Genomic DNA, 24091 nt, shown 5'->3' with positions numbered 1-24091 from the left:
GCGAGCGCGCTTAGCTATGCAAAGAACGTAATTTCGCGAAAGGTGCCCACGAGCTATCACTGAGCGCCCAGCGGCACAGCCGCCAAAAAACACGTCGTCAGCTGTCCCTTCAGATGGCAACGCATCGATCGCTTCCTCGCGACGGACGCCAAGCCAGGCTGCGTGCAGCAAGGCATATGCCATTCGAAGCGGAAACGCCCCCCGCGAGCTGTCAAAATTCAGGGAAGAAACCGTTGTCGCGGAAAGTACAAGCCGAAATAACGGCTACGCTCGGTACCGTTTCGTCAGCTCACCACTTACGCGAAATTCAGGAACGGAACGCTACGTGAAAATGTATCGCCGATGACCGACCGTAAACGCTTCAGAGAACTGGCCGGACCGGCCACGGCAGAATCGCCCCTGAAAACAACGGGCTGTGACGAAAAACGTGTAGGCGCGTACGCGTGTTGATGCGCCGCCACGAGTGGCCTTTCTTCCTCTTATGAAGTTATGTTATTGTGTCGTTTCAATTCGATACGCGAGGACATACAAAAGAGAAAGTAACTAGCGGTAGTAAACACGCGCGCGCCCGAGCATACTACACGGAGAGATTCCAAAACAAGCAAAATGGAGGTGTCAGATCACTCACCGGGTTGCTGTACGGCTGCATGCTGAGGCGTATCCCATCGCGAACCATTTTCTCCCTGACCATGATCTTGAGCTGCATCTTGGGAAAGCGCACCAGCTCGGCCTTGCCCTCCTCGTACTCGTCCTGAAAGTAGCGAAGCGAATCCGGCCGCACCGCAGCTTTGTCCGGCGCCGGCGAACCCCAGTCGTCGAAGCCGTACTCGCTCGCCGATGCCGCCGAGACGCGAGAATGCCTCGCGGCTTCCTCCAGGGTGAAGTACACCGAGGTGCCGCCCTGTTCGAGCAGAACGCGCACGGCTTGGAGAACGCGGTCCCTGTGCCTTGGATCGGTGACGCCGATGGCATCCAAGTCGGGCTCGCCAATCTGCTTGCAGATCTCCAGGTCATCGTATCCGTTGTCCACAAAGCTCTCCGCGTACTGAGGCAGCCCCAGGGTGCGAAGCCAATCGGCCACGATGCTTTGCTCGCCGGCGTTCATGCTGAGGCCATGCCACGAGCACGCGGGAGACCGCGCGACACAACTGTGTTTTTGTTGTGGGGTGGTGGAGGGGAGCGCAGTCGCGCTAAAAATGACGCGAGCTCCGCAAAGCCGCCGCCACCGCTGCTGCCGCCGACGCTGCTGCTCTCCTCGATCGCTCCATCACGGAGAACGGCAGCCGGATGCGGTCGGGAGCGCATGCGCGAGAAGCGGCCGTGATGTCACGTCCGGTAGCGAAGACATGGAGGCTGGCGCCGCTTGGCGGTACCTCACAGAAGCTTGACGTTGCCGGCGGGCCGACTGAGAGCGGAGAACGGGAGAGGCTGGAGGAGGGCGTGATGGGGCGAACGAGTACTTCGCGTCTTCGCGTCGGTAACGGCAGCTGCTGAGGAAGGCCAGCAAGAATGGCCCCGGAGCGATGCTACTTGCATATGCGTCGTTCGCTTATCTACAATGTAGCTATAAATAAGCTGGTATGAAGCAATGTCCCTCTCGGGGGTCCCCGAGGCAGCCAGTGGCAGCGTGCCACGGGCTAGGTCGCATGCGAGAGCAGTAACATTGCATAAGCGATGAGCGCAATTACACGGCGAGCCTTCTAAACACCCACATTCCCTGCTCTTCAAATGCGAGCCCTTAAAATTAAAAAAATAATAAGAAGAAGAACGCAGCAAATGAAGTAGCCCACGCGATAAAAGGCTAATCGATCAGCATCACTGAGCCCGAAACTGAATAGCATATGAAAGGTGAGCGAATAAGAAGTGGTTTGAAATTGAGGGCTCGTTGCGGCAACACACTTTCTTGCAGAGACATGTTTTTTTGTCAAGCAGGACCGGACACTTGAGAGAAGGATGGAGCCGCATTCCACGACAAACAACCACTCCTTCCACCTGACCTCACGCTTGTCGTTACCCTCGGCCGAAATCTCAAGAATGCACGTTTCTGTGCGCTAATTAAAATATTGTCCAAAAAGATGGATAGATTATTTGCAAGGTATTATCAGACATCACGTTTTCAGGACTGCTGTAGTAGAGTAAATGCTGTTGAAAAGTGAAATTACATGTAAGCATGAGAGCAATAGGTGCATATACTAAAATTGTAACGACCATCTTGTTTTTGCTTGCTTGTTTCTTCCTCAAATAATTGCGCTCACCCGAAGCGACGGGGGGGGGGGGGGGGGGACGCCGCCGGTTATTGGGTGGTTGATTGAAAGAAGTAGTGCGGTTGTGTAAAAAGTAATACATTAAACTAAAATTTTGAAGAAAACAATTAATTATATTTATTATTTAAATGATAAATATATTTTAAAATAAAATTCTGAGGTATACGGGCCATCACCGTGACATGAATATAAGGTAAGGGACGCCGTAGTGGGGGACTGCGGATTAATTTTGACCTCCTGAGGGTGTGTACCCAAGGCACGATAGGCGGGTGTTCTTACAGCGAAGCTGTCTATGGCTAGGATCCCGAGATTGTTTCCGTGGCGTAACGTCGACAGAAAGCTATCGTCATCTATGGCTCATACCCCCGACTGCAATGTCTCATACCCCCGTAAGGTAGAGGCTACAAGCTCTCAGCAAAGTGAAGCGAACAGTGCATACATTCTCTGGAATCACGCACACAACATACAGAACAGCACGTTTCAATAAAGAACAGGCTCAAAGCAAGCATCCGAACCGCATACTTGACGATAAGGCGCTCCTGCCCCTACATGCAATGCGAAACACGTAGAGCTCCCCGCATACGTTTCCCGGTAAAGAATAATGTTGCGCAAACTGCCGCGGCGACGGCAGCTTGACTGTAGCATACGAAGCAGGAGTGACGTAACTACACTTACGCACCTAAAAGAAGAACTCGCCTAACAACTGGTTTGTATTGTGACAGCACTATGGGAAGGCCACGTATGGCGAGGGCACCTGAAGAGCAGCGTGCATACGAGGCGCGGCGAATTTCTTTTCTCTCAGGTCCACTCTTTGTAGGTGCACGAAGTAGCGGCGCAAGCCAAGTCACAGGCTGTCGAAACGCCTTATAGGCTAATACTGAGGTAAAATACATGTGAATGTCACCACGTGAATGATTTTAACTTACGTCGCAATGGGTACTCGTTGTAGTCGTCGTTTACAGCTTTGCTGTCCGACCACCTTCAAAGCGTGAATTGGAGACCATTCTTCTTTCTTCTTTTTTTTTTTGGATTTCGCCCTGTCAAAATGTGGCTGCCGTGGCCGTGATATGATCTCGCGACCTCGGGTTTAGCAGCGCAAAGCCAAAGCCACTACACTATACCACGATGGGCAAGGATAGATATATATTCTGTGAGATATTACAGATAGAAAATTAGATTAGTAAGTTGCGACTTTATCTTCTTTGCGATATATGCACAACCCCATTTCTCAATGACATAATAGTGCATCTTGTGGAGATTAAAATACGTAGAGTTTAGCTCTCTCAGATTCACCGTGCCTGAGCAGGCTAGATTTCTTTAGTTTAGATATCTAGCTTTACAAAACCTTTTCTTCCCAGCTGCTTGGCCACAGGTATATGCTACCTCCTTTCTTTTTTCAAGCAGGTTCAACGTGTTACTGTTTGAAAACATTTGATTTGGACAGGCTTGCTGCATAAACTTTATTTTCGTTTCGTTTGTTTGTCATTAAGGTGACGTTGCATTGGGGTTGGCGTAATAAGTTTCGAGAACTTCTGAACTGTCGTAGTACCGGTTTCTATAATTCATTACACAACATGCAAGCACCTACCTTCCCGACTTGTGGACAGCGTGGCTCTTAAGATGGCCTTTAAACATACAGTTTCATAAAAACATTTTCTTTTAAGTTCAGCGTATATGTAAATCAATGTTTAGGTCCCCCGGGGAGCGGAAAGTGGCTGCGCTAACGGCTTCTTGCTTTTCAGGCACCAAGAGTCGTTCTGACGTCACCGCCTGGGGACTAATCAACTCCGAGATAGCAACTTTTACTACAACTCATGTCGCGAGCGAAATGACGCTTTCCCACTTGCGAAATTTGAGCGAATTTCCTTTACGTCGACACTTGCGGTGCTGCTTTTACGGAACACTTTGGCGGCAATGAGTCCTATGAGCTATACTGTGTAAACTACGCGAGGTTATCGCTGCGACGTCGTTGCCGTCGATGCTTTCGACGTTTTCCAACAGCCGCCTGAATCTCGGCGCATCCTCTATGTTGTGTGTGTGTGGGTGGGGGGGGGGGTAATCCGTACGCGTGCGCTTGGACGTGTGTGCGATGTCGTCCGCTTGCCCAGGCAGACATCATGTGAGAGAAAAGGCGGAGAAATTCATTCGGTAATTAAACTAGAGGGGAGCACGAAGACAGATTTATTTTACGCCAATCTTGTATACGTCACATAAGGGGTTGGACCACGAATCACGCTTTGCGGTGTGGTGTGCGTAACGAGGTAAATTCAATGAGTAATTCGACGACAGTTAATAAAGTGAAGCTTGAATTGCCTCTGCCGATCTACCAATTTCCGGCGCCTTCCAGAAAACCGACAGCGAAATCTACTTATCTTCTTTCCACTGATCTACTGAATTTCTACGAATTATACTGATCTAAATCTACTTTCATTTGACGGAAAGGAAAGTAGAGGTATTGAACATTGAACAATACTGTCTTGTCAAAATGTATTTTGCCTTGACAGCCTTTAGTCGAACGCCACAGGCGACTAAGGCCTTACTTGTACGCAACAAATTACGTGTAATTATCTACTTGTAATCGATGACATTTTCGGTAGTTTTGTAATTGGTCGACAACTTTTTACTCAGTAACGCTCACAGTCATTCAATTACCTTGTTCAGTAATCTATTACATGTATTACATGTAGTAACCAGTTAATCTATGGACGAGACAACCTGTAACACATGACGTAGCTTTCAGCACTCATGTGCAGAAATTTGGGACATCGATCACTGGCACCATCTAACGGTGGCGGGTGCTGTGCAGTCGCGTCAATCAATGGAAAACGAATTGGAAATATTGCCTACAGAGGAAGAGTTCTTTATACACCCACGTCTTTTCACTTAAATAATTTGTATGTCATTTTCTCCCTATGTACAAAGTTTGTCTTCAGTGCAGTAAACTTTCTTGGTTCAATGGCCACATACTTGTACCATTGTGAACTGCATAGAGAAGTTCAGAAATTCATACCAGAGAAATGTGCCTCCATCAGCCCAAAGAACTGGAGAGACGTAATAACTATGACCTACTGTTCGCGCGTGTGAAGTTTTTATCATTGCGCAAAGTTTGCGAGTTAATTTTGAAAAGTTCACTGCAGTGAAGCCCCTTTACGGGGCATGTGTCCTCCATGAGAACAACCGACGCCCCGAAATAAATGACATTTCTAGCGCTTTTATGTAAAGTAGAATTTGTGAAAGGTGAAAACATATCGTGAAAGACACAATGGGGAAACTTCTTTCAAGTGAGATTTGTTTTCTTCAAAATTTCGCTTCTACCGAACCGCAATGCACTCGCGTAGTGCAGTGAAACCAACACATCGAATAGAGCAGCGAACGAACAAGGTGGAACATGTTTCTCGGCAAATCACGAAATGAACAAAACAGCAATTTCCACAAGGTGCAAAAGCGATCTAATGACCGCTACAAAAGCGAAAGAAAATGTTTTGAGTTATTCATGTTGCGTAACATGCGAAGTAACCCCACTGTCTCAAATCCCTCGGTATGGGAATTTCGCGGAAGCTTCGTACACAGAATAATCGCGGTGTTGCCACATACCGACCTCGCAGATGCGCGTGTTCGGATAGAAAAAAAAAAAAAAAAAAGCAGTGGCGCATCCTTGTAATGGTCCGTAACCTTGTGTGATTGGTCAGAATCGCTCTTTCCTCAGCAAAAAGCGCTATTCGGACCAATCACGCAAGGACAAGTGAACGGTTCGCTTTCCGAACCGTTGCAGGATTGTGCCCTATAGGGCGCTCAGTATACCTTGTTTCCTCATCTTAACGGTAGGGCGCGCGGCCTGCACTGACGAAACCCGCGTTCCGCGCCTCGCGATTGGTTTAGCGCATCAATGCGGAACGTGAACGCCTGCTGACGTCGCTTACAATTCTTCGGTTTAAGTATAAATGGTTAACACGACGCAGGAGCTCCACCAGATGTTGGCCCGATGAATTGAACCGGTGCTCCTAGAGCTCGGTAGCGGCGGGCTGGCACTTGTTAGGTTGATTGCAGATAATTACCTACGGGCGATTTTTTTTTTCTTCTTTTAACTTTACGTCGGCCCTATCGGGAGTGCCTTCTCGGAGTCCCAGCAACAACGGAGAGCTGCACTTCGTGGAGGACACGGACGCGAGTACCGACGCTCTTGAATAACCGCATTCCGTGCGCTCCAAGGTGTTCGTACACTACAACACTACCCCTACCCTGCAGTGCGCACATCGAGCGAGTTTTCAATGCCACTGTTGGTGTCTTCGAGAGGAACGAAGATGCCCCACGAGAAGCGTGAGAAGTATTTTCTTAGCGAAGGTAAACAACCTGTGAAGGTCTGCAGAGGACGCACTGGAAGAGCCAGGCCAACTCGTTCTATTTACTGAATTTGTCCGATGTTTAGAAACCTGGGAGGAAAGAAAAGTAAAGCTAAAATTAAATTAAATTATGGGGTTTTACGTGCCAAAACCACTTTCTGATTATGAGGCACGCCGTAGTGGAGGACTCCGGAAATTTCGACCACCTGGGGTTCTTTAACGTGCACCTAAATCTAAGTACACGGGTGTTTTCGCATTTCGCCCCCATCGAAATGCGGCCGCCGTGGCCGGGATTCGATCCCGCGACCTCGTGCTCAGCAGCCCAACACCATAGCCACTGAGCAACCACGGCGGGTAAAAGTAAAGCTATTCGATTACATTTTTAGTTATTGCTCAGTCACTTTCGTGGGGCAGTAATTGGTCACTGTAGCCAACCGAATTCTTGAATAACTTAATTGTAAAAGCAACCGGTTGGTTTTTTTTTTTTGTTGTTGTTTTTTGTAATGTGCACAGGTCTCGCCGGGGCTGATAAGATATTCATGAGGGTAAAGTTGCAAAACAAGAGAAGAGAAAAAGAGAGAGAGAGAGAAAAGCGAAGAGGGAAAGGTAAGGATTTTAACCAATGACGTGCCCGGTTGGCTACCCTACACTTGGGGAGGGGAAATGGGGAAGAATAGATTAGGAGAAAAAAGAAAGAAAATAATACAACTGCAGTCATTGTGAACCCACTCACTGAGGAATATCCGCTGTCACAGAAAGGGAGCAGGGCGCGTGGTCCATATATTATATAGGACGATACAAGGCGACATTACGTCAATCGATAAAGAACTCTAAAAAAACAGTAAAGCCAGTTCCACGCAGTGAAAGCTGTCAAAACAGCGAAGCCGGCGTTCGTTTTCCCAAGTTTGAACTCATACTTAGCGCGATTTTCATGAAAGTCTTTTGTCTCGATGTCGTCGTTTTGCTAGATTCGAGCTTCAGCTCCGGGTTGCGCACACTCTTCAGTTGCGTGAGGTTGCGATCAAACCACAGTATATCACACACCTTGCAGCTGCGGCCGCACTCACGGTCGAGCAGTTCTCTCTAGAACCGTCCATCGGCACCTTCCGTGGGATGAACCTCTCTGCGTCGACGTCTCCAGGCTCGGCCTCCTACTCTAGAATTTGGGAGTTAGCTTGCCTCTGCTGGCGCTTGGCTTGGGTTGCCTTCTCTCGAAAGGGGGGCTTGGCTTGCCTCCACCGGCGCTTGGCTTGCGCTTCTCGTTCTCGAAGCTAGGGATTTACGCGCCGTCGGTGATGCCTCTCTAGCGTGAGCTCCGGCGTTTATTGTGCACTTGTTTATCATCCGGCGGATCCAGACCATGAGACGGAAATAATCAGAAGAATAAGAATGGGCTGGGGTGCGTTTGGCAGGCATTCTCAGATCATGAACAGCAGGTTGCCATTATCCCTCAAGAGAACAGTGTATAATAGCTGTGTCTTACCAGTACTCACCTACGGGGCAGAAACCTGGAGGCTTACGAAAAGGGTTCTACTCAAATTGAGGACGACGCAACGAGCTATGGAAAGAAGAATGGTAGGTGTAACGTTAAGGGATAAGAAAAGAGCAGATTGGGTGAGGGAACAAACGCGTGTTAATGACATCTTAGTTGAAATCAAGAAAAAGAAATGGGCATGGGCAGGACATGTAATGAGGAGGGAAGATAACCGATGGTCATTAAGGGTTACGGACTGGATCCCAAGGGAAGGGAAGCGTAGCAGGGGGCGGCAGAAAGTTAGGTGGGCGGATGAGATTAAGAAGTTTGCAGGGACGGCATGGCCGCAATTAGTACATGACCGGGGTTGTTGGAGAAGTATGGGAGAGGCCTTTGCCCTGCAGTGGGCGTAACCAGGCTGATGATGATGATGTTTATCATCTGCATATCATCGTCATGATCATCTGTGTGCCCTTCATCTTCATCGCAGCATCATCAGCGTAGACTGTGCCGAGGGTCCTTCGCCGTGTCTCTTGGGCAAGAGAATGGCAAGCAGGACAGACTAGAAGTTGGTCAGGAGCTCCGGAACCTGCCTCCCCCTGCGTGACATCGGACAACGGACGGCGAAGGCTCGACTTAGAACAGCTCCGCTGTTAAAAAAAGGAGGTTTGCCTCTATGTGCCTACGGGATCAGGTTCGTATACCGGTGCACGATGTTGTGATGTTGATTCGTCTTCATAGCATATTGGAAAAGAAACGAAACACGGTTGTTTATCTCACCGATGTTAATGAGCAGCCCATTCGCGTATACTTTCGCCGATATGATCACGAAGTTTGCGGAAGATGTAAGTACACGAGTTGCTCTAAAGACTTGAGCCCCTTATGTGCGTGAAAGGGGTTTAGTTTGACGTCAGCCTGTATTAAGCTGCCATTTCTGCTGTGACTTATAAGGGGCTCTACATTGCTGTGTGTGAACTGTGCTATGTGCTATAGACTGTAAGAAAGATAGCCGCATTGGGCGCCGAAACGTCAAAAATTATTTTCTTTTGCTTTCCTTTCTCTTGGCGAACGTGTACGTTCTTTCTTCAACTTTTCTGTGTGTGTGCGTACTGTACTTTGACTGGTGTCCTGTCAATGCAGATAATTAATAGAGAAAGACAAAAGGCAGAATTTAGAAGAAATGTACACCAACGTGCAACAGTGGCACTAAGAAATTGACATTCACTCAAGTATCCTTAGGAGACTTGAATGCAAAGACATAATGACTTCTCTAATTGATTGGCTACGTTCACCACAAGTGACAGCATACATTGTCACGTGTCCGTCACAACCATGCCTTAATCCACCTTAATCCACATTGCTCTCAATCGTACCAACCTTAATCCACCCTAAATCCACCTTACTCTAATTTGTATCAACCTTAATCCACCTTAATTCGCTTTATTCCGCCTTAATCCACCTTAATTCAATTTAATCCACTTTAAGTCACCTTACTCCAACTCGTTCTTTTATCCTGTATTGCTACTGACGTCATACAAGGCGCTGATGACGTCACTGATGACGATTATTTTTGTTACCACTCGTTGCGGACAACGCCAGTTTTCCTACCTCATGGGACACATAATGCTTCCGTATAAAAAGCTTCGCTTGAAGAACACCATACGTATCCATGCATTCTTTGACGACGTCATGCAAGCTGCCAAAAAGCATGCAGCCTGCTTCTCCCTCACAGAATGGGATAGGCACGTACTTCTGCTGTAGCAAGCCAGGCGATAAACAACATCCCCACCTTATCGTTGAAGTTTGTATCTCTTTGTATCTCTCTTCACCTCGGTAGACAGAATTGCACTTCTTTGTTGTGTCACTTCGTTCCTTCTTCAAGCGCTTGCGCTTGGGAGGAATGGTCAACTTATTTCTCTCATTGCTTGATAAGAGAATTCGATGACCTGCCGTAGTTCACAAAAAGAAAGAAACGCTCACGAATTGGGGACAAACACGTGCGCACACAACCAAACATGGGTGAGCAGCTGAGCCGGCGAAATGGGAATCTGGCGGCGAAGGAAGTAGATAAACCATACATGACCACCGCAGCAGATAGCGCTGCTATCGCCGCCCGCTGAATCAGCGCCGACGAACAATAAAAGGGGCTTGAAGTCGACGCAAAAATGTATAAATGGCCATAGCGGCGCAAACGCCACCAGACGGTGCGGCGAGTGACGTCATCTAAAGCGAGCATAAACAAGGTGCAGTTCCTTGCCGTAGATAGGCGAGTCGCAAAACACCATTGCCAAACAACCTCGCGCTCGGCGTTCCTCCGGATTTCGCTTGTTTTTGCCACCGCTTCTCGAATACGCTATGAACGGCCTAATGGTAACGGCTCGACTCTGGAAGCTCTCGTCTACGCGAGTCGGGGCCGTCGCACTGTCGACCAGGACCTGTAGCAGCAGCTCTGGCAGCGAACGCGACCCGGAGACGTTCCTGTGGCTCAGAGAGCACAACTACCGGGACAACCTCGGCGCCCTGGACAGCGTCCGGTTCAGGCGGCCGGCCACCGAAGACTTCCAGTACCTGGACGTCGGGTGCGGACCCGGCAACTTCACGGCGGAAGCCCTCGTGCCTCGACTGCGTCCTTTCCGCCGCCTGGTGGCCACTGACAAGTCTGCGTCCATGGTGGCCTACGCCTACGAACACTTCCGAGAGCACCGGGAGGTCGCCTACGACGTCCTGGACATCGAATGCGGCGGCAATGCCGAGCGCATCGTGGACACGTACGGACCGTTCGACCGCGTGTACTCGTTCATGGCCTTCCACTACGTGCGAGACTTGGAGCAGGCATACCGCAACGTGTTCTTGTGCTTGAAGGACGGCGGCGAGTGCCTCACGGTGTCGTTCGTGGGTAGCGCGATCACGGACGTGTGGTACCGGCTTTGGAACACCGAAGAGTGGAAGGCCTTCCTGCCCGTGAGTGCTTTTTTTTTTTTGTTTGCACAAACTGCTTAGTTGTTGGCACCACTAGATGGCGCACGCCTCCGCGTAGCCGTGAGGTGCCTCGATTCCACCGCCGCCGTTCAGGGTGGAGACAATCCCGCTGGCGGCGCCATATTGAATCACACGAGCTCACTCAGCTACTATTGTCACTACGGTGCACCTGGTGACAGAATAACGGGAACTTGACAGGTTTAAGCTTCGCCACGTTGCGCGGTTGGAACTGCCCATGTTGCATGTCACGCCAAGCACGCGCAACGAAATATATGCACAAAGTCTAATTAAATGGAAAACAGTCTCTGAAATTCTCGCCATTCACAAAAGCGCCCGTGAAGGGATAAGCGATTACCTGCTTCCAGCGGTTGTTTAGGCCACCAACCAACGTGGTTTGCTGCTTGGTCAGTTTCAGCGAGCGTTGTCTTGCCAAGAAAGCCATCACCACTTCGTCCTAGCAATCTAACGCAATCTTTTTCGATGTCAGACATCGCAGCCGCTCTTACATTCATCATGCTTATGATATCAGTCAAAACGCCGGCCTTAAAATGACAGCTGCTGTAATCGTCTGCAAAGCCTTCTGCGTGACGGAAGAGGTTTGCCGTGTTCTGAAAGCAAGTCGTATCCATGCAGCAGGGCCACAGTTAAACTTGAGCTGCAATGCTTTCTTTATAGTTTTTTGCACTCCATGCACCCGCCATGGTTGCTCAGTGGCTATGGTGTCGGGCTGCTGAGCACGAGGTCCCGGGATCGAATCCCGGCCCCGGCGGCCGCATTTCGATGGAGGCGAAATGCGAAAACACCCGTGTACTTAGATTTAGGTGCACGTTAAAGAACTCCAGGTGGTCAAAATTTCCGGAGTCGTCCACTACGGCGTGCCTCATAATCAGAAAGTGGTTTTGGCACGTAAAACTCCACAATTTAATTAATTTTAATGCACTCCATGCGCTGCCTTTTCGGCTTTTTCTTTCCAAGGCAGCCTTCTGATCCTCGTTCACGCACTTTAGGTTTTTGGTCAGCGTAGCAAGGCTTTTCTCCAGCCGCTTTGTCTTTCTGTTAGTAGTCTTCAACTTCGGTTTCACTGACAAGAAACTTCCATGCAATTCAGTGCTTTTCTTTTTCATGTCTTGCGGAGCATTTCGTAGCTCACGTGGCGAAAGCTATATGCCCTCATTACACTCACGCTCTACTGCAGTTTCTTCCAAAGAGGAGATACTATCTCGACTGACTTCTGCGGTGCCGTCAAGGTCAACTTCTGGAACAATACTTGGGGAAGGGTTGTTTTCCGTACCTGCAAGTACACATGCGAAGAAGACCTCCTGCGAGGTCTTCGCTTAGGCCGAGCTGAAATGAAAAGAACAAAAACATTCGTTGTATTGCGTCCACTAAAAATTGCGGATATACTATGCCACAGTGCAATTATTACTCACGTCGAAATTGAAACAGCGTGGGCAGGGCTGTTGACTTTAACAGACTGCACCCATCCTGTCGATTTACCTCGTACTGGTACTTTTCAACGTGTTTCTAAGTGCAAGTAAAACAACAAAAGTTATTATTGACCTTTAAACTGATATGAAAAGATGCCTTGTAAGTAAAGAGAACCCATTGGAGTGCTTAAAAATAAGTTTTCGTAGAATTAGTGCTGTATTACCTCACTTCACACGTTTCGAAGAAATGCGCAGGCTACAACGGACACCATGCCAGAAAGCGCCGAAACATTTTGGTCCCATGATGCCCCTTAACTCTACTACACCTTGCACACCGTGCACATGCATTTAAATACAGTCACAGTACCCACCACGATCGGGAATGAGCACGAGTGACCATCGGCTTACGAGCGCCACGCTACAAATATATACAAGTCTAAAAAAAAACAGCAATGTATAATACGGTGAGCAAAACCATAACAAGGTGAAGACAAGTCCATTTGTCGAGACGTTGGCTCCTGCTATGCTTTCACCTTGTTCTCGTTTTGTTCACCGTCTTGAATTTCCATCTCCCGTATTCCCTAGTGTTTTCCCAGCAATGTATAATGTAACACCTGAGATCCGCAAGACATCTGCTGAGAAATCGCAATGCTTTACTTGCCACGTACACAACAGCCGCTCTTCCAAGACGAGGCACTGCGTTCTTTAGTCCCAAATAACCAGTACCAGAAAAATAAGATAAAACAAGATGCACACACGATGTGTGCTTGCCGTGAAAAAGTAAAATAGGTGGTTTACGTGACGATTCGTAGCTAATGTAAGACTATTTCGCGGCTAAGCATCTTCGTCGGTCCTTAAAATCAGGGTACTACTCGCATAGAGTGCGCCGATCAAAACGAAAAAGGCCTATACGACGTGCGCTCTCAAACCATACGCTACTCAGACAGCATCGGTGCAGTCTGAGTAGTGAGTAGAGTCTGAGTGAGTCTGCTTAATTCGTGAGCGAACGTAGGCACGTGAGCGAGGATCAGAGAATACTTTATTTAAAATAAAAACACGGTGCGGTAGACTAAACTTTCTTGACACCTCACAAATGTAAGAGCTATCCGTTGCCTTCTAGTGATCCCGCTTTACTTGGGCTTCCCATCTCTTCCTTCGCTCTGGGTCCCGGGGGAAGCGAAAACAACGAAGCCCTTCACGCGTTGATCAGGCGCACTTGCGGGAACACAACAGCCAGTCATGTCGACTCGATGCACTTGACAAGCTTGTCAGTCATGCGGTTGAACACTGTCCAGCAAGTAGGAGCGTCAGCGAAGCATCCGCGCCCACTTTGCCTCGAACTAAGCACTGGCACCAAGCAATCGCAACCGCTCGCTGTCATTCAAGATGGCGTCGCAACGAGAAAGCGGCGGCGCGGGGGCGGTCAATAGATGGCACCACCCTGAACGGCGGCGCTGGCGTCGAGGCACCGTACGTAGCCGCGGCAGCGCTGGCCGGAAGGGGGGAAAGAAAAAAAAGAAACGGAAAGCTCGCCTGCGCGCATCCACGGCGACGGCATCGCATTATCCTTTCTACAATGCCTAAAAAAAGCCTTCTGCGTCACTTTGTGTGGACATTCGGTAAACGCAAACTCGTGTTTCGACTCCCCATGCACTCGCACGAAGCTTCGCTGCAGACAGATTCCAACGCTTTGCTTCTGCTGCAATTTTTTTAAACAGATCTCCCGGGCAAATTGGCGCTCGTACCCGCTGTCTGCAAAAATATCCACGCCTCCATTAACTCGCTTGACAAACTGCTTCTCGGGAAAGCTACCTTTACTATCATGAAAAGGGTCGTCACTTCTTTCTTTAACACGGTGTTTCTTTGTTTGAGCTTTTTTTTTTTCGTCGCAGAATCCGCAGCAGTTGTTCTCCGAGCGTTTCTGCTACAGCACACCCATACCGGAGGAGAGGATAGCGAGCGAAGAGCAGCTGGCGATCGCCGCCGCCGGAATGGATCTTGTGTCATGCCGTATGCACCATAGCTTCTGGACGATGCCCGACTTGGACAGCTGGCTTGGTAAGCGCGGCCCACAAAGCTGCCACCGGACGAAAGTGTAGTATTCGCAGACCTTTCGTACGCTATATAGCACAACTTTTTTTCTTTTCGTTGTCGTGTTTACGTGTCCGTTTCGTGTTAACATGCCAGTGTTCCTGTGCTTGTCACCGAAGCAGCGTCACTTGCACCATCGGGTCGTTTCTTACGAACCTGTCTTGGCCCCGTCGAATTCCTTCCAGCTAACCGCTGTACAACAGTGGGCGCAATGCACTAATACGCGGAACGCGAACTGTACGGGTTAGGTACGCGCGCTAACTTTCAGATGGCTTTGCGTGTCATGCCGGCATGAAGACCACCCGCATCGATTCACATTTGGTGCTGTGTTTTGTTCCTGGCAGCAATAGATAACGTCATTCCAGTTTGAGGACAAACATAACCGATGTTTTGTCTTTAATTTAAAGCTTTAGCTGTCAGCTTCCACGCTGCTGTTACCGCGAAAGTGCCTGTATTAGCCTTATGCCACACGGTTCCAGAGCATTTTTATCTTGGTCACGCGGGCACGCTATGCTCAAGTTGTACAACAGCATGCATGTAAGTTAGCCGCCGTACGCCGTATTGTGTGCGTCGACGTAAGTGGTTGAAAACGTTAAAATAAAAGTACATAAAAAAAACAAGGTGGCGTCCTTGTGCCACAAGACTTTGAGTGCCTAGAACTCTTGCCGTAGTCTATTTTGCTGCCACCTTTACTGCGTCTGTTGCAGCGCCCGCGTGTCGGCGTCAGCTACCTTATGATTGTGGAAGAGGCAACTGTTATTTCTTGGCAACAATCTTGCGCAAGCGAGACACTTCGTGCAATCAAGCGTTTCCCTCTCTCCTCTACCGAAGCGCTCAATGACGGCTAAACGCGCGAGTGTGTCCCCCATCTGCAACGGCCAGATATCGGAGGGCGTGCCTGAGGCAGTTGGGGAGGTTGGGGAGGTGTGAGGCGAAGGCAAGTGTTGTGACCACTTCAAAAACCACTCCACGCTGGCCGATGAATAAAAGTGGGGAGCCTACAAGTTTTCTGTTAAGGTGTCGGTCATCGTGGCGCTAGCAGACATTTCTCTTCTTCCAAGAGCCACACAAATATGTAGTCGGTTTTTCTACAACCAGACGCCAGCTGACGCGCCGACGCTGCGGCGCGCGTATACATGTGGTTCCCGATCGCTCAACATGCGTCACGAAAAGGAATCTGGTTTTAATCTGGTTGCGCATAAATTCCGCGAACTCGTTGAAACATTCTTGCAAAAAGATATTCCACCACCCTGCGGAACCTACGTGGAACGAGGTTAAGGCTGCATGTATAGTTTCACACTATACAGGCACGAGCCTTAGTCTGACATCCTCTGGCTGGATATTGCGCCAGCGTGCGCATTGAGTATGGTAATGAAAGATGTATTTGACTGTACGCGGGTTGCCCCTCTGGACGCTGTCGAATTCCGCCATATTGTCGAGATTGCCATCTTGTAAGTTCCGATTGAGGCCCATGGAGCGGCTACGCCCTCTTCGACCCCGAAACAGAATTCGGCATGGCGGAATTAAGGAGTCGTGCAGAACGGCGCGTCATGGGCCCCTCTGCGTCCGAACGGCCTTGCGCATTCACATGTTTGTCATTTTACAGCTAATTTTCCGCTACAGATGCGTTGTATTCCCAACATTAGCTCATTTAGCCTTTTTCATTCTATACCGTTTCATGGTTTTTCAGCACAAAACTAGCAATACTTCAGATTGTAAAAAAAAAAAAAAAAAAACTGTAGTTCCCAACGTATCGTATAACGGTATACTTTGTTTTGATACCTCAAAATTCTCATTTGGGCGCAACGTATTGTAGCATGCTCGGAAACGCCGGAATAAGTGCTAAGCTGTGGACAGTTGAGCAGTTATAATTATTAGTTTAGAGCTCGCCTAACATTTAATTTTTATGCGTATAGAGGTGCATATAGCTGTCCAAGAAATTGGAAATCCCTCGAGAGCGTCGACCGACACGACAGTCAGCGCCGTGTCGCACATATGGCAGCTACGAAAGTCGCGATGTCGCAGCTGCGAAAGTCGCAGGCGCATGCGCATGCTGCGACATCGCGACTTTCGTAAGTCGCATGCGCGTGCAGTGCTTATATACTCTCGTCCGAGATTCGTGCGCCAGGCTTTTCCGGTAAGATCCACACGAGCCGTGCTGCTTATCGGCTATCAAGGACGCACAGTAACGCGCACACATGGCCTTGCGCGCGCACAATAGTCCGAATGAGCGGTTGTCAAGGGCAGATAGATGGACCCCCAAGGATCAGGGGCTCGTGCCTGTTCCATTGGAATAGCCTATCGAACGATGCTCGACCACCAGAACGCTCTGCGCGCATACGCAGGCTCTCGCTACTTTCCTATATGGGTCTACTCAATGACACGGCGCTGACCGAAGTACACGCATGTCGACGCCCCTCTGAGATTATTAAAAATACATCAATAAGTAAGTAAATATACATAGGAAAGATGCGCTCCTCGTGGCCAGAAATAAAGGTGAACGAGTTTTCTCGATGTGTGACTGTGTTTGGGCATTACGAAATTACGCACGGTGAGCGCAACAGCGTCGCCCAACGTCCAGGTCCAGTGGCTCAATTACTTCTGAGCACAGAGAGAGAAATATTTAATGGCAGAAAGGTTGAGAGGTCGGCCTGAGGGAAGTGCCTCTAGCCTGCTACTCCACGCTGGGGAAGGGGTTTGGGGGAGTAAGAGATAGGATGTGAAGAGCACAAATTAGTGGAGAACGTATATAGCGCGCATCAGCGGCTACAGTGGAGCCTTTGCGAGAAAGTCATGCGTGCGCTTATTCTCGTGCAGATTGCTACGTGCCGTTCTTCAGACTGGACGCCCGGGTGCCCGAAGACAAGCGCAGCGCGTTCCTCGACGCCTGCCGGTCTCTGCTCCAGGAAGCGTCGAGCGCGACGCCCGGAGGAGTCGGTCTGAGGCACAGCGTCATCGTGGTCCACATGCAAAAGCCAGGTCGTCGCTGACGTCGACGCGCGATACAGACTGATGACGCCACTCGACGATTTCCGCATTCGGTCGCTCGCGGCGCTTCACGCGCCGCCAGACTGAGGCGCAAAAAGAAGAAAAAGAGGAAAAAAACGCATCGAATCAACGGTTTGATCGTTCGCGAATTGCGCTGCACATGTACACAGAAGGGAGATTTAGCGCCACTTGCTCACAGCGCTTGCTTCATATCTTCGGTGTGCGAGACGTCATACTTTTTGTGATTCACCTCGTGTTCCTTGCTTTTTTTTTCTCGATATTTATGATGTATACAAATTGATCTCGAGGAAAGCAATAAATTCTTCATGCAGAAGCAATAAATTGGTAATAAATTACAGACATTATAACGTCGGATGGCAATTCGACTATACGAGAAACCATAATTCTGTTGCGCGAAAACTCGGCGAAACCCCTTTCTTTCAGCGTTTCTACCATACATAGACCGGCCACGGCGTCCGCTATTTGCGCACGCTGGCGCGTAAACAGTTTTCGCAGTGCCGTATTACGGTGCGGCATACGGTACGGTATTACCGTTCCGTACCAACCTACCGCGATGACCGAAAATGTTTTAGCTGCGTGTGCCGCTCGATGCGTACGGTAATGTGAAAATGATGATAGTGGCTAACATTGGGGCCATGCACAATACAATAACTATGTGCTGAGCGCGAAATATTCATTCTGGCAAATACTAGAAAGGTTTAGCTTGTCTACACACGCATTATTCTTCACGGAAGTGCCGGGTTATGTCAAGCGTAGACGCCAGTCACAAGGCCGGTAGCGACCTCTTGTGACACTTTGTCCTGCAACACGTGAAACATATTTTTGTTGCATAGGCGTTTTTGCCTAAACAACATATAGAAATAGGTGTGTTTGTTGTTAGTTGCACAGCTGCCGGCACTTTACACCAGTAGACAAGCAGAATATAGCTAGTTCTATAAAAACTCTGCGTCGACTCTAAGTCAACTCTGCGTCACTAGATGGCGCCACCAACCTGAAGTGCTTTCTTATGCCACTTTTTTTTAGTTTTTCTTTTAGATTATTTTCGGTCTTCTGAATATTCTTTTTAATGTCATTCGGCCAGAGTGTACTAAACGCTTGTCAGAAGCGTACGGCCACAAGATGAGCCGGAGTTTCCTCCCGGTTAGTAGGGGTGTCCTGCTGCTACTTCGTCGTGTCGCATCAGGTAAATTAATGTTAACTCGTGCCTTGGTCATATCGCGAAAAACGCACACGAGACTTGAACATGCACGGCGTGGACTCTGTGGCCGACATCAGCTTCTCATTGTTTTGGCTTGGTGCAGATCGGCTCGCGACAAACGGTGCCAGCCGAGCCTTAGCGACTCCTTACCGCCTAGTATGCCGTACGGAAAGTCTTTCCGTACGGTAAAGTTCGCGCATGCGCACTCCTCGACCGCTACGGTATTACGCACTCACCGTATTACGCACTTCCAGATGGCGCTCGCCGCACCGTGGCACATGCAAGATGCCGGGTTTCTGCCAGAAAGCCCACCTTCGTGCATAGTGTTCGCCGCGAGCGTTTCCCGGTAAACATTACGGTTACATACGCTGCAGTTGCCGGGAAGCGTGAGAAGCAGTCGGGGATCTTTGAATGCTATCGCGTTCCACTCTTAAAGGCGAAGCTGAAGTGTCCTCCGATATGTTCTATCAAGCAGTTAACCGTTCGCATTCGTGGCACCCAAGGTAACGGTGATAACAGGTTGCCTTGTCTGCCACAGTCTGTCCATCAAAGCGCAGCCAGAATAACGTAGCGATGTGGCCTCCGCGTACGCTTTTCGGAACCCATTGCGCCAAGCATTCAGAAATGCATGCGTGACCTGCGTGTGGATAAATGTCATCGAAAGAGCGCGCAGCTCCGGTCGTAAGGATAGCTGAACTGAAGCTGTTCTGTGCGGCAGTGTCATTACGAGTAGTTTTATGATCGTGAGAGTTTGTGAACTATTCGAATAAACTATCTGTCAAACTTGGTTTTGGGTTTCGCTGTCGTTCTTGTTTTTTTTTTTTTTTTTGCTTGGCTGAATGTTTCTCTTTGTCCCATGTCGGAAGAAAGGAGTCGCATCTTGCATACATTTGTAAAAGTACAAGGGTGGAAGGGAGCGTGCTATATATGCATGCATATTCTGCCTATAAGCTATGGTTACGATTATGTAGTTATGGTTCTATTATGTGGACTGCGTTAGTTATACACTCTTAATCCCGTAACGTTGATCGAGGAATCATGATTAGGTGGAAGTTCTTGCAAGCTTGATTAAGCGTGAGGTTTTGTCGCGCATAGCAATCGCGGTGCCTATGGTCGTGAATTCTGCGGCGTGTAATAATCTCGAGAGTGAAATTTTCAGTAACTTTTTTTTTTACAAGCATGATCTACGCCTAGCGCAATGAAAAAAAAAATGCTCGCGCAGTTAGACTGAGGTGCAGGGTAAAGAATTGCCGGCGGTCAAAATTAATGTGCAATCTAGGCGCGCCTCATAATCACTTCGCAGTTCTGGCACGTAAAACCTCAAACATTTTTTTTTTTTTTTTCATTCGCGGGTTTTGGTTATTTCCAGCGCATCTCGCCTGCCAAGCGAGCACAGCTGCGATGTCCCTATCACAAAGCGCGACTTGATGTTTTACGCTGGTCCTGCTGTATAGGCGGATTATTCGCTCATTTTACCAGCAGAGCCTCGGTGGAAAGCCCCCTTTCCAAGCAGACACACGTACACGCACAGCTGCTCTGAAGTCGTAGCACAAGTATTTTAATGCGCTTTAAAGCTTGAAGGAAAGACAACTGCAGAGCGATGGTATATATATACTACATGCATGCGATACTGCGAGACCCAGTTTCTTCCGTTTCGTTGTAGCCAAACTTCGTTCAACAGAGGGTTGACGCACGGGCAACGGTATCCGCGAGAGGGCGTCCCTTCCGGCGCCCAATACATCTCCGCACGCGCGTCATCTGTGTCTTCGACCGAGAACACGCGGAATAATGCCAAGAGTGGGCGGGCTTCCGCGGACGCTGACCACGGGGTGTAGGCGAAGGAGAAGGAGGAAGAAGAGGGCGAGGGTGAGGCGCCATTTTTCACGGCATCCTTCCGCCCCTCGGTCGGCGTCGTTAATAACCATATTCGGTCGACAGCGCGACCGCGCCGACGACGACTACGGTGCGGCCTCGGCTCCACCAACGGCAGTGCACTTAGGCTAGCGCCTTATTGGCAGAACCGTGCAGTATGCATGCTGCAGCTCGCTGACGATATATATATATATATATATATATATATATATATATATATATATATATATATATATATATATATATATATATATAGCGTTCCGTTACAGAGCACGCGAGGTCGCCGGTTCGAGTCCCAGCCTCGGCGGCCGTCGCATTTCGGTGGGGGCTGAACGCAACAAACTATTATCTAGTTAGATTAAGATGCACGTTGAAGAACCCTGGGTAAACGTATTTAATTCTGCGCCCGTTGCTACAGCATCCCTGATTACACCGTTTGTTTCCTTGGGAGCTTAAAATTCCATACTGGAGTTGAGCAACGCGAACGTACTTAATACGGATGAATGGAAGACGGTCACGTCCTTCGTGTTAAGCGATTTCGCACTGGTTGCCCCATTATTGGAATGCCAACTCGCTCAGCGAGACCCATCATTCAAACGCCATACTTTCATTTTGATTCGAGCGAAAAACGCGACGAAGAAAAAAAAGAAAATGTGCAACAAGAATGCGGGTTGGCCTTACGTACTTTACGATAAGAGTTGCCAAGAAAGTCACCTGCAGCGAGATGAAAAATGACTTTATCAGGGAAATGTTTCTTCCTTGTTCTTTAATTGACCTGAGTAATTAAGTAGACCACCGTCATCAAAAGATGGCGCGGGCTTCTCCTTTTCGCGTGAGAAGCGTCGAAAGACATGTCACATGCCGCAGCCGCACGATCACAGAAAGTAAAAAAACACATCATAACATGACAAAGTGAAACGAATACTAAGTTCGCGAAATGTGGCAATTGGAAAAAGGAATACGCGCCTTACAATATCTTACACACACTATATATATAGATGCCTGATACGCAACATGCGACAAGAGAGAACAATCGGCACATATCGCTGCTTCAAATTGAAAATGCAATGAGACATGAAATGTAATTCCCAACGGACAAGGTCATTTGAATTGCGAGCAGCATTAGAGAACGCGGCGCACACATAAAACAAGGAAATGGACAATTGTACGACGCCTGCGCGCTGTATTGCTTCTGTCTTTCAAGCGTCGTGTTTCTTAAACGCAGTTTTATAACTGAATTCGAGGACTTCGAAGCGTTCCTTAACTTGGAACCTCGTTGCTACAGAAGCTCCAGAGCGCTTCTCGCGAGATACTCGTGTAAACATGCGCTTTACCGAAACTTACGCATCAAGAAGGCGTCAGAATTTGGGACATAAAACACATCGAATAAATGAAAAAAAAGGACTCGTATCAGAAACGTCAGTGCTAGGCTCGCCATGAACTCAACCGAGATTCTGGCACAGCTTCGCGAGATGGCAAGGTTTGTTTGCAAGTGTTTCTTCCTATACTGATTTACTGATGAACTTATAGGTGCATGTGGGATGAATGTGTTTCTCGAGACAACATGAACAGCACTGAAGATGGAAGCTACCAGCCAAAATGAACTTGAAACTCTGCAATTATGTGCGAGCTCTTCTCTAATCGCTGCATAATTTTTTGCGTATTTGAATTATTTTCGAGCGTTTCTTTCGTGAGTGAGTGAGTTAGAACTTTATTTAGGTCCTGAGGGGAAATCAATCCGGCGGTTCCACCCAGGTCGGGGCCGGTAGACAGAGTCCTTCGGCGACGGCCCGGGCCCTCTAGACAGCCTTGAGCTGAGCGATGAGCTCTGTGACAAGCAGCAGTAGCAGTTGTGAGCCAACATCTTGCGATTGTGTAAAGTTTAACCCAAAGCCATGAAAAAGTGTTACAAGCAACGATTGTTCGGAGAGGTCAGGCAATCTGCTAAACGATTTAGTTTTCTTGTTGTTTTTTTTCCAGGCCGTGGGACACGTATAAAAGCAATTCAATTGGCTGGTGGTCATGCGCACGTCTTTCATGATGGACAATTCGATAGGCCGCAAGCTCGATTGCGAATTTTTCTTGCATGCTCACAGCTCGCTAATTCGAACGCCTGATTAAAACTTACGACGACCCTATAGGTTTCGTCGCACTGCACCGTACTAGAGAGACTCGAGGTAGAACGTCGACACGCGACCGGAACAGCATGCGTGAGGACGGATAGGGAGTAAAGGATCGAGAACCCAAGGGGTATCGTCGAAACAACGCCAGCAAAATCCCGAACAAACTAGAAGGCTTATAGCCGGCCACTGGCTCGCTCGCGTTGCCTCCTTTGCGCCCGGCGTGTGTCACTAGAATTGTGCAGTGCTGCGGAGGCTATGTACCGACGCGCGGGAGAGAATGTAGCTCCATTTTTCGACAAAGTTTTTTTTTTTTCACTTCACAGTTTTGACTGCTCGAACTGCACGCAATTAGGAGCTCTTAAACGTTGCGCCGTGCGTTTTGTATCGTCGTCTGCTCGCCGCACCCGATCGCAGGCGACGTCTTGGCAGACGGATGTTTGTGCACACCGCGTACAGATACATATACATGATCGCTCGAGGTTGTGATTGAAAGACGCGAGACTTTAGCCTTCATATTGCTGCATGGTATTATTGAAGCGGTCTTCCTGGTCATCGCGGGCTCGTGCCTCACTCTTTCGTTTGAGGTTCTTTCTCTATCTCTATCTATTTTCTTTGCGAGAGCGCGTGTACTTCGGTCAGGCCGCAGTGCTCGCGAAGAATCCGCGGCTGGTCCCAATGTGGGGTGTTATGGGTCCGAACGGCGCGCGCCAGATCGAACGGACCGGTCATCCATCATTTCCAGCTTCGCACAGACGCGAGACCTCCCGATTGTTTGTTGGATTCGTTTCGATTGGCTCTTGCCGACTTATTTTGTCGGCCTGCCGAGCCGGTCCTCCTGCTCTCCCCATGGTCCCGAATGCGGCTGCGTCCAGCGACGATCATACGGGTCATCCGTTTATTTGTTACATTTCCTTGCCATTTATCTTTTCTTCATTTCTGCTGTTATTCTGCAGCTCCGTGTTATGCCAAGGATTTTTCTGGAGCCGCTTCCCCCGTACGCTGTTCCAAAGAGAATAAAGTCAGCAGCAAGAACATCGGCGATCCCTGAGACTCGTGAACTCAGCCATGGCGACAGAAGCAAGCTCTCATAGCGGAAAAATACCATCTCGCTCGTTTGCTTGCTCGTTAAAAACAAAATCAAGCTATTTTACGAACAAAAAATTTCCTCGCGACACACTCGACTCGTTTTCGTCGACTACAGTATTGCTTACTGTGCCCTTCTAAATACACGAATAGGCACCGCAACTCTCGGCATCTGCGTGGAGCACGACATCCCCGCGGAAATAGCCAAGCGTGAATGTCGCACGTTAGCTC

General features: G+C 48.8%; 2 protein-coding genes across 4 annotated transcripts in view; one reads left to right on the top strand and one right to left on the bottom strand.

Moving 5' to 3' along the window:
• LOC126522826 (uncharacterized) overlaps nt 1-1280 on the bottom strand; it is a 307678-nt gene extending 306398 nt beyond the window's left edge. For 2 of the 3 annotated variants that reach the window (XM_050171653.3, XM_050171654.3), the window contains exon 1: nt 629-1280. In XM_050171653.3, the coding sequence (XP_050027610.1) occupies nt 629-1105 (477 nt within the window). In that variant the 5' untranslated portion in view covers nt 1106-1280. The remainder of the gene's footprint in view (nt 1-628) is intronic. The other variant, XM_050171655.3, reaches the window with a different exon arrangement.
• Nucleotides 1281-10247: 8967 nt separating this feature from the next.
• LOC126522834 (juvenile hormone acid O-methyltransferase-like) lies at nt 10248-17936 on the top strand. The gene is made up of 3 exons (XM_050171667.3): nt 10248-11039; nt 14377-14542; nt 17393-17936. The coding sequence occupies exons 1-3, from the start codon at nt 10434-10436 to the stop codon at nt 17563-17565; spliced, it is 945 nt and encodes a 314-aa protein (XP_050027624.1). The 5' UTR covers nt 10248-10433; the 3' UTR covers nt 17566-17936.
• Nucleotides 17937-24091: the final 6155 nt, after the last annotated feature.

This window comes from Dermacentor andersoni, chromosome 6 (assembly GCF_023375885.2).
Source record: "Dermacentor andersoni chromosome 6, qqDerAnde1_hic_scaffold, whole genome shotgun sequence".
Lineage (NCBI taxonomy): Eukaryota > Metazoa > Arthropoda > Arachnida > Ixodida > Ixodidae > Dermacentor > Dermacentor andersoni.
Note: the sequence above shows the minus strand (reverse complement) of the source record. Positions and strands in the feature narration are given on the sequence as shown.